At 55.1% G+C, this 11,648-nt stretch overlaps 5 protein-coding genes across 5 annotated transcripts; 4 read left to right on the plus strand and 1 right to left on the minus strand.

Annotated features, from left to right (window-relative positions):
- Positions 1-80: 80 nt before the first annotated feature.
- On the plus strand, positions 81-2,099 carry DICSQDRAFT_178172 (uncharacterized protein). The gene is made up of 4 exons (XM_007362247.1): positions 81-544; positions 619-689; positions 756-1,054; positions 1,129-2,099. The coding sequence occupies exons 1-4, from the start codon at positions 379-381 to the stop codon at positions 2,006-2,008; spliced, it is 1,416 nt and encodes a 471-aa protein (XP_007362309.1). The 5' UTR covers positions 81-378; the 3' UTR covers positions 2,009-2,099.
- Positions 2,100-5,180: 3,081 nt separating this feature from the next.
- DICSQDRAFT_124759 (uncharacterized protein) lies at positions 5,181-5,751 on the plus strand (the record flags this gene model as incomplete). Its single annotated transcript, XM_007362248.1, has 3 exons — positions 5,181-5,447; positions 5,513-5,650; positions 5,713-5,751. 3 exons carry the CDS (start codon positions 5,181-5,183, stop codon positions 5,749-5,751), a joined length of 444 nt encoding a protein of 147 aa, XP_007362310.1.
- A 578-nt stretch (positions 5,752-6,329) lies between these two features.
- On the plus strand, positions 6,330-7,180 carry DICSQDRAFT_23639 (HET-domain-containing protein; the record flags this gene model as incomplete). Its single annotated transcript, XM_007362249.1, has 2 exons — positions 6,330-6,446; positions 6,512-7,180. Coding segments are annotated over 2 exons (786 nt in total), but the record flags the coding sequence as incomplete, so codon positions are not given.
- A 930-nt stretch (positions 7,181-8,110) lies between these two features.
- Positions 8,111-8,487, plus strand: DICSQDRAFT_166678 (uncharacterized protein; the record flags this gene model as incomplete). Its single annotated transcript, XM_007362250.1, has 2 exons — positions 8,111-8,162; positions 8,228-8,487. The coding sequence occupies 2 exons, from the start codon at positions 8,111-8,113 to the stop codon at positions 8,485-8,487; spliced, it is 312 nt and encodes a 103-aa protein (XP_007362312.1).
- Positions 8,488-8,925: 438 nt separating this feature from the next.
- On the minus strand, positions 8,926-11,619 carry DICSQDRAFT_99666 (homogentisate 1,2-dioxygenase; the record flags this gene model as incomplete). The annotated part of the gene is made up of 17 exons (XM_007362251.1): positions 11,277-11,619; positions 11,180-11,216; positions 11,022-11,128; positions 10,901-10,967; positions 10,797-10,843; positions 10,679-10,745; positions 10,348-10,628; positions 10,238-10,292; positions 10,153-10,183; positions 9,968-10,099; positions 9,899-9,908; positions 9,783-9,851; positions 9,546-9,729; positions 9,357-9,477; positions 9,236-9,307; positions 9,110-9,181; positions 8,926-9,044 (listed from the first exon to the last, which is right to left on the minus strand). Exons 2-17 carry the CDS (start codon positions 11,180-11,182, stop codon positions 8,926-8,928), a joined length of 1,437 nt encoding a protein of 478 aa, XP_007362313.1. The 5' UTR covers positions 11,183-11,216; positions 11,277-11,619.
- Between the last annotated feature and the right edge of the window lie 29 nt (positions 11,620-11,648).

Consider the following 11,648-nt stretch of genomic DNA (forward strand, 5'->3'; position numbering starts at 1 on the left):
CGGCCGCCTGCATTCGGCCAGTACATATTAGTACTCGCTCTCTTTTGTCGACACAACCAGCCTGAGCTCTGTGCCTGCCTGCACAAGCACTATTGTCTGGCAGTACTTTTCCGTTGCCATGGTCAACGCAACGAGTCGCACACCGCCGCGCTGAGGATCTCCTCATGGCGAGCTACTCTGGCATGCTCCCCACAATCGAACCTGAACATGTGTCCGGCATCGATGCCAGAACTGTCTTTGCATTGTGTCCATTCTCAGCAACTGCTGCCCCATTTGCAGACCGAACACTGGCGATCTCCGTCGCTGCAAAGTATAAGGCCGTCTCTGCTGCGAAAGGCCTGCTTCGTTTAGTTGCTCCCCGTCTTGCCCGCATCCAGCATGTCTTGCAGTCTTTGTCGTTTGCCATTCACTCCGAGCGCACGCTCGGTGCGTCCGCGATGGCCTCCAGAAGGCATGCTCTCCGAAAAGCAACTGCAATACATGAAACATGCCGTCGGCATGGGCCAGTACCTCGTCGGCCTGGTCGTCAATCTCGTACATCTCGGTACGTTCAGATCGTCACATCATGGCCGCTAAGGCCGCCCGCTGACGTTAACCACCAACGTGTGTATCTGGCAGATGACAACATGTTCACGATCAATAACAGCCCTGTCCTTGTCACGATCATCTGGGAGACGGGAGGCAAGACGGTCCGTCTCATCGCCTAGTATCCAAGCACCCGTTGAAGCGTAGCTGATTCGGACATCTTGCCTCAGTTTGTCGCGCTACACACGCACTGCGCCATGTTCCTTCGGCACAATCTGGGGCTTACATCCAATACCCAAGAAGCACTGATCGAATGTTCCCTGCTAGACATCATAGTCGGGCCGACCCAGAGCGGCGCACACGCAGGCAGACTCAACAACGTCGATTACGAAGGCGTCCTTGGTCAAGGCTCCCAGCGCGTCGACATCGAGTCCCTCTGGTCCATCGGGCCCACCGCAGGCAATCAAGACTTTGCATGGCACGAGTGGAAGCGACGGGGCCTCGAATGGACAGCTGTCCGTCCCGACGTGTATGTATCAAACCCCGCAGGCTTATGAGGGAGATTCGCGCATATATTGACCCAAAGCGATCCACACATGACAGCTTCCCGCGGTTCAGCCCGACAGTCCTCCCCGCCCGTCTCTCTAACCTCGGCGAACGGCCCGCCACGACCGCCGACAGGATCACGACGCTCCCGCTCGACGTCCTGCACATCCTCCTGCCATACCTCTCCGATGAGGCCTACGTAAAACTCATGGCGACGTGCCGCACGCTGCGCTACCACGCGCTCACGACCTTCCAGCCCCTCGCCCGGGCGCGCGTGCTCAGGCTGCGCTGGGCGGTCCCGCTCGAGAGCGAGTACGCGAGCTACGTCCGCACCAAGCACCCCGCGCTCGCCGACCTGTACCGGCAGCTCACATCCGCGCCGGAGACCGCAACGCACCCCCCGAGCCGCTCTGCGCCCTCTTCTCCGACCGACTCGGACGGCGCCGGCCTCGACGCCAGATTCAACTCACTGTCGCTGCGCGCGGCCGCAGCCGCGCAATCGCACGGGAACGGGAACGGAAACACAGACACGAGACACAGGGACCCGCTCGCGCATCTCGAGATGGCGCACGCGGCGCACTCGCCCGTCGACGCCGACTGGCTGCACTACCTGAGCCAGGTGCACCGGACGTCGTCGATGCGCGCACGGCGCTGGGTGTGGGCGCTTGCGGGGGAGGTCGCGCGTGTATATTGGAAGAAGAAGTCCGAGGGGCCGTACGCCGACCCTGAGCAAACACCTGACTCCGACGGTGTAAAGGGGAGGGGTGGGGACGAGAAGGATGAAAAGGAGGGGACAGGTGGGGGTAAGGGGAAGTGGCCGGGGAAGAGTGAGGCATGGAGGGTGTATGCGCAGAGCGTGGAGCAGCAGTACGAGATGCGGCGGGTCGTGCAGGGGGGGAATATGGGGAACGCCAGTCAGACGAGATTCACGTGGTGAGGGTGGACGGTGGGCGATGAGAGTAGGTGGTAGTGATACAGCCCTATGTATACTAGTCTCACCCTTGAATTTTTAGAGTATCCGTCTCGCTATAATCGAACGTTCTGCATGAACACACACCGGATGCGTGGGTTTAGATATATCATGGCTTGTGATACATCTTGGTCGATGTCATGGTCGGGCACGACAGGGTGGGACCAAGCATAAAGTGACGGCGATTCTATGAGCACCTTGAAGCCGCAACGAAGACCTCGAGTCCTAGCAGGGAGTTTGTTCTGCCCATAGTCACATCAGGGACCATCACAAGAGCGTATGCATACCCGCCGGTTATGTATGCGCTCTCCAGAGACGGACGCCCCATTCCGCTGATCCTCGGGACCAGAGTGGAATGGATTACGGAAGTAGGAGCGGCCTTTCATGTGCCTAGGGACGTGTCGCGCACGTAGAGCGGCCTGACCACTTTTTGTCGATGATCGAACACATACTCGTTCTCACATATGTATTGAGACGCACCGAGAGTTCAATACTGTCGCCGTGGCATATCACAAGGAATCCCCGGTTGTGTCCAGACGAGGACGGTTGTCCGTGCCAGAATGAAGTGGGCTCCTCGGACTCCGTAAGACGTAGCGGTGTCCGTCCAGGGGTACAAGGCAGTACAGTGCTGTTTTCTGGGTGCTCTCGGATGTCGTCGCTGATCAGTGGTCGCCGATAGTTCTCCTGGGATCCAGTGTCCTGCCTGGAGGGCGTCCCGCATGGCGTTATGGCATTTAGAGTTCGCCGGGCGGCCGGACCGCTAGGGACTTGTGAGCACATACTGCGGCTATGAGCACACGACAATACTCTTACCTGACTTTTCGCGGAAGCAAATTCCTGTGCCAGAGAGATTGTCACGATGTCTGAGATATCGGCAGCGAACGAATAACAGATGCGGCAGAGAGCTACTCTGAATGCTCGTGAGACGACCGACCTGGCATGTCCGCACAATGTACGGCGTACGCCCTTCTAGGCCTTGTTCTCCGTGATCTCGCCTGATCTATATGTTCTTTAGGAAAGCGAGTTCACCGTAGAGGCCGTCCGACCTCTCACCGCTGAATCTTCCGTCTTGTAGCATTTATCCCGGGCCTTCCCAGAAGCGAGTGGACGCACGAGGTTATATCTAAAATTGCTTTCGCGCGAGTTATCGGCGCTCTGACTTTCGCAGAATGTGTAAACAGCTTTCCACGGCCCGACAGAACCAGCACAAACATACTTGCCTGCTATACCCGGAACTGGTACTCCTCAGCCTTGCTCGAGCGGCGCTTCCTTCTCTGAGTCTTGAATGGCAGACACCCGCCATAGCTCGAAGGCAGCGAAAACCAATCGCCTACGGCATTGTCTCGTAAGGACCGACCGATCGACGTCGGTACGGATGTGCGGGTACCTGCCACAACCGCCGCGGACCTGGTTGGCCCGTCCATCAACACTTCTGCAAGCCACGCATCGAACCTCGTGGAGTGACATCGAGGACGGTGTCCCGAACCTGCCAGTTTGCCGACGGCGCGGACACAAGCCCGTGAATCGGCTCAGGGAGCGCTCTCACAAGAGGCCTGCGTCCAGTGACTGAATGTGCGCAGTCGATGCCGGACATCAATCAAAGCTGTGTGGTCAAAAGTTTATAGAAGTGACAAGGACCTCCTGACGAACGTCTGCTCGGGACGTCAACGCGACTGTGCCGCTCGGACGTGCCGTGTGCGTCACCAATATAATTGTCACGTTTTGTGACGAAATTTCACCGTCCGAAGGTGCTGCGGCCGAGTAGGAAACCTTGCGTGGCGGAAATGGTGAGGGGGAAGAAGAGGGCTGAAGGGCAAGGGCGAGTGAAAGATCCATGTCGGAAGATGTGTCATTGGTCGGCGCCCCGTTGGTCTCACATGGTCGTGGTTCGTCCGTCCCGTACAGCGTATGCCAGGTAGAGGATGCTGTGAATGCCGGAGGTACTGACATGCTGTCCCGGCGGAAAATGACCATTGAGCCTCGACTATGGATATGGGCATATGCCGCGGCTGTTGTTGTACGATTTAGATGATGAGTACTTGGCTAGAGAAGAGGAGAGGGACGATTTTGGTATCTTCGCATCGAGGAACGCCTCTTCATGGTATCAGGGCATCTGGAAGGGGCACCCCGTGGACGGTTTGCCTGGACCGAATGGACGATGAAACATCACTTCTATTGTGATAATGTGAATTTCCCTCTGAGAATTGCTAGGGAGCCAAAATTCCGCTTTCAACCCGTCTGGATCGTACAGGCCCACGTTTGTCGCCGTTGGCGCGCTTCATGAGATCACAAGTGTATGGGTCCGACAGTTTGCTTCCGCGGGAGAATTGGAATTAGTATCGAGACATATGATTGAAATCAGAAGGACGCAACATCAGGCACCGGCCATCCTTGTGGTGGACGCGGTCATGTTTGAGTTCTTTGAATGATGTGGGAATGAAGACGGAGCATTGGTATCGAATCAGCGTGATGTACCTCGCTCATTGGACGGATCGTACTCACGAAAAACATAGAGAATCGAGGGTCGCCGTTAGCCCTATGTTTCGAACGATCGATGAGGGTTTGATAGGGAGAGACGTTTCACACAGCTTCGGAAAGCAAGTCTTCTCTGTCTAGCGCTGTAGGAATACAATCAATCAATGAGCCTGTACTAGAAGGGGGATTTCGACCTATGGTGGATATTGTGAGCTCGGTGATACAAACCAGATTCGACCGCTTGGTGCTCAGAGACAACTAAGCGAACGGAGCACATTGTGATACTGCTTCAAGGTTACCCTGTCCGTATAGAGGGACTGAGTCGTAAGTAGGCTATACGACAGCGGGTCCTCGCAAGAGGTTGAAACAAAGTTCTGCCGATTGAACTCACCGGCACAACATTCACTTGGTGTACTGCAAGGCATCCGAGGCGTGAACAGACCGGCATGCACAAACAACGACATACACGCACCTCAGACCGGCAGAAACCATTCTCATAGCCTTCCTAGAACATATAAAAGCCAGCTGAGACGGCGAGGTCCAACAGCAGCAGCCCAATCGCTCAGCTCTCAGTTCTCAGCACTCTCAATCTCAAGCAACAGTGAGCTTCAATACGTTCGACTCGATGATCACGCCTACTCACTTCGCTACGACAGCATTCACCATGCAGTTCACCGCCCTCGCTAGCATCGTCCTCGCCGCTGCCCAGGTTAGCCTGGTCAGCGCTGCAACCCTGGAGCAGCGCCAGATCCTTGGCTCGTGCAGCAGCACGACGCTCCCTCTCCCCCTCTGCGGGAGCATCTTCGGAGCTTGCAGCGGCAGTGGGTGCGCTTGCACCAACGTGCTTGAAAGTATCCCCATCGTCGGCGGGACTCTCGGCTCGATTCTCGGTGGCCTCGGCGGAGGTCTTCTGAGCGGCTTGTTGCCTGGGGTGAGTACTGGTAGGGTACCGCAGGAGCTTACCCGAGTCGGACTGACCTACATATATCCTACTAGCTCTGCACCACCGGTGGTAGCTTGCCGCTGGGCTTGACTCAGTGCCTCGAATTGGGCTGCGAAACCGACGCTGACTGTACCTGCGCTGGTGCGACGTGCACTCCCGTCCAAGATGCCCAGAACAGTACTGCCATCTCGGTAAGTGAAATGCGATCTATTGCTGCTCACTGGGCCTACCTTATGATGTGACTGGGCTTCAGTTCTGCATCCCGGCCGATTTCAACAACATGGCCCTCTGAAGGGGGTTCGTGAGAATAGGCGAAGAGAATAACAAGGTCACAGTTGGGTTTCTTTGGTCGTTTGTTGGCGTGGTCTATTTTCAGAGATCGTAAGACTTAGGTTGATTCAGATTGTATAACTGGTTGATATGAAAGAATCGCTCACCCAATGATTCGTGTGAAGCTCATCGGAAGTTCTCGACATCTAGAAGCAAGGTTCAGTTGACTTGTTGTGAAGGTTCGACCCATTGCACGGTCTATGACGTGTCGGAGAATTTCGGACAGCTCAGTCCCGGATTATGTATCGTTGATAAGTAGCTGATTTGCGTCCCAATGCTACGAACAGTGACAACTTCGCGTGCCACGCAAACATCTGCAACGCGGAGGGGGCCGAGTACTGGAAGCGCTCGTGTCGACGCTCCGGTCTGATTCGGTCTTCCGACGCCCGCGTAACCGCCACGTCGCCATCGATGTTATCATCGATGCGGCGTTACTTGTAGTCTTGCCCTTGTCTTTGATACAATTCGTTCCATGCTTCAAGGTGCAGTATAGTACGCGACAGCTCCTCCATCAGGTTTGCTAATGAGAGCCTGAGGTAGATGTGGCTGCTACATACGACGACACTCGAGCTGCGTGAGTTCTCTGATCCGACACAGGTTCATTATGCGATTCTCTCGCATGTATGGAACACACAGGGACCTGAAGCCACATATCAGGTGAGAGTTCCAATTCACTCTTGCTTCACGAGATCAGATTCTGAGAGAACCCCAAGGATGTCAAGCAGATTCACTCCGCTGTCATCCGCGATCTCGGAGATGACCCGTCGCACGACCACGTCCAAGAATACCTCTCGAGTCGCTCAACCCTACCAAGCAAGATTCGGGACTTTGTTGCGGTCGCGCGCTCCAAAGGCTACGAGTACGTCTGGTTAGACACGTGCTGCATCGACAAAACTAGTAGCGCGGAGCTTTCAGAGGCCATTAACTCAATGTTCCAGTGGTATGCCCAAGCCTCCGTGTGTTACGTATTCCTGCACGATGTCGATGGCTCCGAGCATCCTGCCGCTCCGAATAGTGCCTTTCGAGCCAGCCGCTGGTTCACCCGTGGCTGGACCCTGCAAGAGCTCGTGGCTCCCCGATATGTCGCTTTCTTTTCGAGAGACTGGACGCTCCTGGGAACGAAGGACAGCTTAGCCAACGTCATCGAGGCAGTGACACATATCAGCACCACGGTTCTTACCCACGGGGTGGCGTTGAACTCCGTCAGCATTGCCGAACGCATGTCCTGGGCTGCCGAGCGCACAACTACTAGGATTGAGGATAGGGCGTACTCCCTTCTAGGTATCTTTGGCATCCACCTACCTACCATCTATGGCGAAGGACATCAGTCTTTCATTAGGTTACAGGAGGAGATCCTTCGGCGAATCCCCGATCAGACACTCTTTGCATGGGGACGCGTCTTGCGATGCCCAACAGACGAGTTGCATCGCCTCGCTACAGTCCAATTCGAGTCACGTCAAGACAACCCACTCCAGTTGGACGATAGCTGTCTACTAGCCCCTTCGCCGACATACTTCCGCGACTCCGCTCAGTACTCGCCGCTACCCCTCCGGTCCTTGTCACAGAAGATTGGTTCTCCTCTGGAGATACCTCAGTATACGACGACGAGTTACGGTATCCGCACCACGCTACCGATTTGTTTTGTGTCGCTCGGGAATTACGGAGATGGGAGCATGGGCGACGTGCTCATTCTGGCTATACTAGCGTGCTGCAGCTCTGAAGGGGCTCTGCTGTCGATCATCCTATCTCCCGCAGGCGAACCTGATCAGTACTTCGCTGGCACGGGGGTCCACCAAATCACTTTTGATTCCGCCTTCACCATTCCGCTCGAAGCCTCTATTCATGACCGCGCTTTCCATCCCCGCATGGTGCTCCTGGATGATCCTTCCTCCTGCGACGCTTCATCGCCAGTCCGATAGAAGTCAGGACTATATTCATTCTTCATAGCCATATGACTATGCTGCGAGTGCATGAAAAGAAGCGGAGAACTGACGGCTTCCGTTCCGCGGACCGTTGCGAGATCATCTTACCTCCATGGACGCGTTCGCACCTTCAAGGACTGGGGTTCGAATGCAGCTTCAACGACGACGTCCACCAAGAGCCAGCCTGGGACAGAAGCATCACTTTCTCGCCGACGAAGGGTTACCATCTCACTTTACTCTGTCCCAAGGTGATACTCCACATCCGCGTGTATCTCTGTCCCCTCATCGATCCGGAGAGTTACGCGAACCCTTGGGCGCTGCATGTTGTGGTCACTTTGACTACTGCCAGTAGGACGCAAATGGAGCGCTCGGGCATGTCGTCCCGCATTGACATCAGCGATGGCAGGATTGGAGCTGAAGGATGCGGGCGTCCGGAATGCCACGTCCATCAGTGGGAAGCGGGATCTAAGCTGTTCTACGACATGGTCCGGCTGACGTTCGCTAACTGGAGGTCAGTGAGGGGAGGGGCGCGCATGCTCAACACAGGCTCGTCATTTGCCCTTGACATTGAGATCAAAAAAGAAGCAGCCGCCATCCGTGACCCCTCATCTCCTTCTCCCCATGTGAACATCCCTGCTGCCTCTTCGCCGGCGGGTAACTCAAATGCGGACGCTCTTCGACGCCGCAAGGCGCGTCAAGTCCGCTTCCTCGAAAGCGTGCGCGTCGAGCTCTATGAACGAGGCTCCGACAAGAAGCCTTCTGCGCCACCTCAATGATCCCAGAGTGAGGTACGTTGCCAAATCATCAGGAGTGTATATCATAAGCCAACCATTACTGGAGACGGCCGGAAATGTCAACTAGGAGGTGTAGTCGAGTATAGGCCTGCTTGCAGGACGGAGTGGGTTCTTGACTAGACATCATGAGATAGTTTGTGGGACAAGTGCAGACTAACACAATGTGGCATCTGTCATCATGCGGACGTGCTCGATAGACGAGTGGGCGATGATAGACAAGAATGTTGTATCAAAACGGGAAGAGGTCCTATATGCTGTGGACGAAGTCATATCGCTTGTGACTAAAGGCACGCTGTCATCAGACGAAAGTGAAACAATGCGTGGATCTGCGCCGTCTACACATTTAACCTACAGTTACACGAGGTCACTATCAGCCGACTCTCTACCTGTACGGCGACGCACTATCCCGTCACCCGCATCTCATACACGAGCTGGCGTCCCGAGAGGGGGAAGACCGGCAGCCTTGAGGTCGGCGTTGATCTGCTCGATGTGGTTGACGAATTGACCCTTCAAGTCGTCCCACATCTTCGGTTCGTGCTCTTCACATTCACCGGACGTTGTCAGAATCATGATTGCCCTAAAGATGAGCGAAGAGAATTCTCACCGTGAAGCTTACCCGTCCGCTTCATGGCGTAGCCGGTGAGGGTGACTTGCATGCTGGTCTCAAACATGAACGCTGCCAGACGTTGAGCTCGAAGCGCAAACTGCGATGCGTGGTGATCAAACCCACCCAAAGTGCCTTCATGGATTCTCACGGGCTGAAGATCCACCTCTGTTGCCTTCTTGAACTCGTCATAGGAAACTAAGGCGGCGTCAGTGGTCAACCGAGCGCTCAAGGTGCTATAATTCACCTCCATGCGGGCAGAAGCTGTTCTCGAAACTGAGACCACCAGGGGCAAATTCGTCGCTACGTCCTCCATAATCACCATAGATGAGACCCATGATCTCACTGGCACAGTTCCTGTGGTAGTACTGTGCAATGGTACATCAGCTCCCCTTTTGTAGAGGAAATTTGTGTCTCCAAGCGTGCAGGAACGTACAGGAGGACGGAACGTGCCCGTCGCGACATCCCACCTCCCGCTGAAGATGAGGAAGTCCGCAAGGGGTGCACCGGGCGTCTTTGACTTCGCCGTCAGCACGCAGAAGATCGAGGGGTCGATATGGTCTTTCTGTATGCTGCCAACGTGCACAAACTTCTCCATGGCGTACTTGTAAGGAACGTAACTGGATTAGGTCAGACACTGCGAGTAGTGACGTCAGGAAGGCAGCACACTCACTTCCCATGCCATGCTACCACGTCGAATGGGGTGTGCTCCTGTTTGCACGCGTAGAGCTTGCCTCCGACCCTAAGTCGTATTAGCATGGGTCAGGATGCGTGTATCCTGTTACTTACTTGTAGACAACTGCGACATGCGACCGGAAATCAGAGCGTGCGAACGGGAGTAGTTCATGGTCAACGCACCTTCCCAAGGGGATTGGTCGATGTCGAAGCTCGCGACTGGGCTCTCGAAGTCTCTGGTGTTCGCGAGGCCGTGCGTGCCAAGGGGTCCCAAATCCGGAAGTTCGAAATGCGATCCAAAGATCTCGAGAATATCTGGACGTCGGTTTGAGTCTCTCGTGGACAAGAGGCGGAGCGGATACACTTACATCCACGTGAAGGGCCGTCCGGGAAGCCGACCTACAACGAAAGCTCAATTAAGAATTCTTCTACTAATCCGGTAGTTCAAGGTACCTTGAACTTCATACCCCGCTGGATGACGACGAGCTCTCCGGGCCTGACCATGAGCCTGCAGCACGCGTAATCATCCAGGAAGATGCCGGAGATCCGGCGAGCGTACGCACTTTCCGTGCTCCGTCTGAATGTCAAGCCGTCCCTGCTGCGGAAGAACGAGGAAGTCGCCATCACTGTTGCAAAACGCCCGCTTTCCCATAGATTCGGTTCCTGCAAAGATATGCACCGCGAGACCTTCGCGCAAGGTTGGGTCACCATTACCGGCGACGGTCTTCAGGCCCTCGACGAAGTCGACTTTGCTCTCGTTAGAGGGAATGTCGAATGGGTACCAAGCAAGCTGCGTAGGGCTGAAGTGAACATTGGGGTTGAGCGGCAAGAAGCACGATTCGAGCTATCCACACGGGTAAGCGCAAGGATTGTCTGACCGTCCCACGAACGTACGTCTGGGTTGCTAGGAAGTGCAGTGAAACCCTTGTGTGCGACGGAGGGGCGAATACGATAGAAAAAACTACAACAAATATCAGCAGATAGTCGACGTCATCTTAGCAGCGAACCCTACACAGATTGGTTCTCACGCCGTGGAGTTACAAACGGAGTTCCGTTCAGCTATATACTTGTTCAGATCATAGCAAGAAACCGGTTCGGTGAACCAGTGTCACTCACAGATTCAGTGTATAGGTCGTACTTCGCTTTTTGAGGCATGTTCTGCGCATAAGGAAGGGTGCCCGGTCTGAGAGCATGTCGTCAATTGGTGCGTTCCGCTATACATCATAGTAAAACGCACATAGCTTCGGAGGCAAAGCGATTACCGAAACCAACTTGGTACTGATAAGGATCTCGCTCGGTTGGGGGAACAGAGAATGCGCTTTGGGCACTTGCGCCGAAGGTGGACTGCGCGGTACGAAGTCAGGCGATGTTCGTCCGATAGGCATGGGAGACTACCATCTTCGTGGATTAGATGAGGCAAACCGGTCGAAGTCTGGAGGTATGGGTGGATAGCTGAGGAATTCACAACGGGAGACGATACGGCTTATATCACCTCTTGCCCAGTATTGCGTCCGCATGAATATATCATGCAGAACGGAATTCCCAATCGGTCTAGTGAACTCGGAGGTGTGCGTGATACATTCGCTGTCCTGGTCGCGGCGCGCCACTGTCTTTCCAGGATGTATATTCTCATACAGCTCCTCGATCGACCTATTCCAGTAGGAGCATGGCCAGGCCCCTTACCGACGACCGCGCGCGGGGAGGTCGGGTCTGCTAAACAGGTCGTGACTGTACCACCTGGTTCTGGCCGCCGTTGCGCAGACAATGGTTGCTTATCAAGAAGTTTGCACCCATAGCCTCACGGTCTTCCGGGCTGCAAGACGGGAGGCAGTGTCCTAAAGAGGAGAGATGTTCTCAGTATGTA

This window comes from Dichomitus squalens (assembly GCF_000275845.1).
Source record: "Dichomitus squalens LYAD-421 SS1 unplaced genomic scaffold DICSQscaffold_4, whole genome shotgun sequence".
NCBI lineage: Eukaryota > Fungi > Basidiomycota > Agaricomycetes > Polyporales > Polyporaceae > Dichomitus > Dichomitus squalens.

What these genes read in the sequence shown, in the direction of transcription:
- DICSQDRAFT_178172 (XM_007362247.1), top strand. Translation starts at nt 379, where the DNA reads ATGTCTTGCAGTCTTTGTCGTTTGCCATTCACTCCGAGCGCACGCTCG. An exon ending in CGTCAATCTCGTACATCTCG is followed by an intron (nt 545 to 618) that starts GTACGTTCAGAT and finishes TGTATCTGGCAG; the next exon opens with ATGACAACATGTTCACGATC. An exon ending in ACAGCTGTCCGTCCCGACGT is followed by an intron (nt 1,055 to 1,128) that starts GTATGTATCAAA and finishes CACACATGACAG; the next exon opens with CTTCCCGCGGTTCAGCCCGA.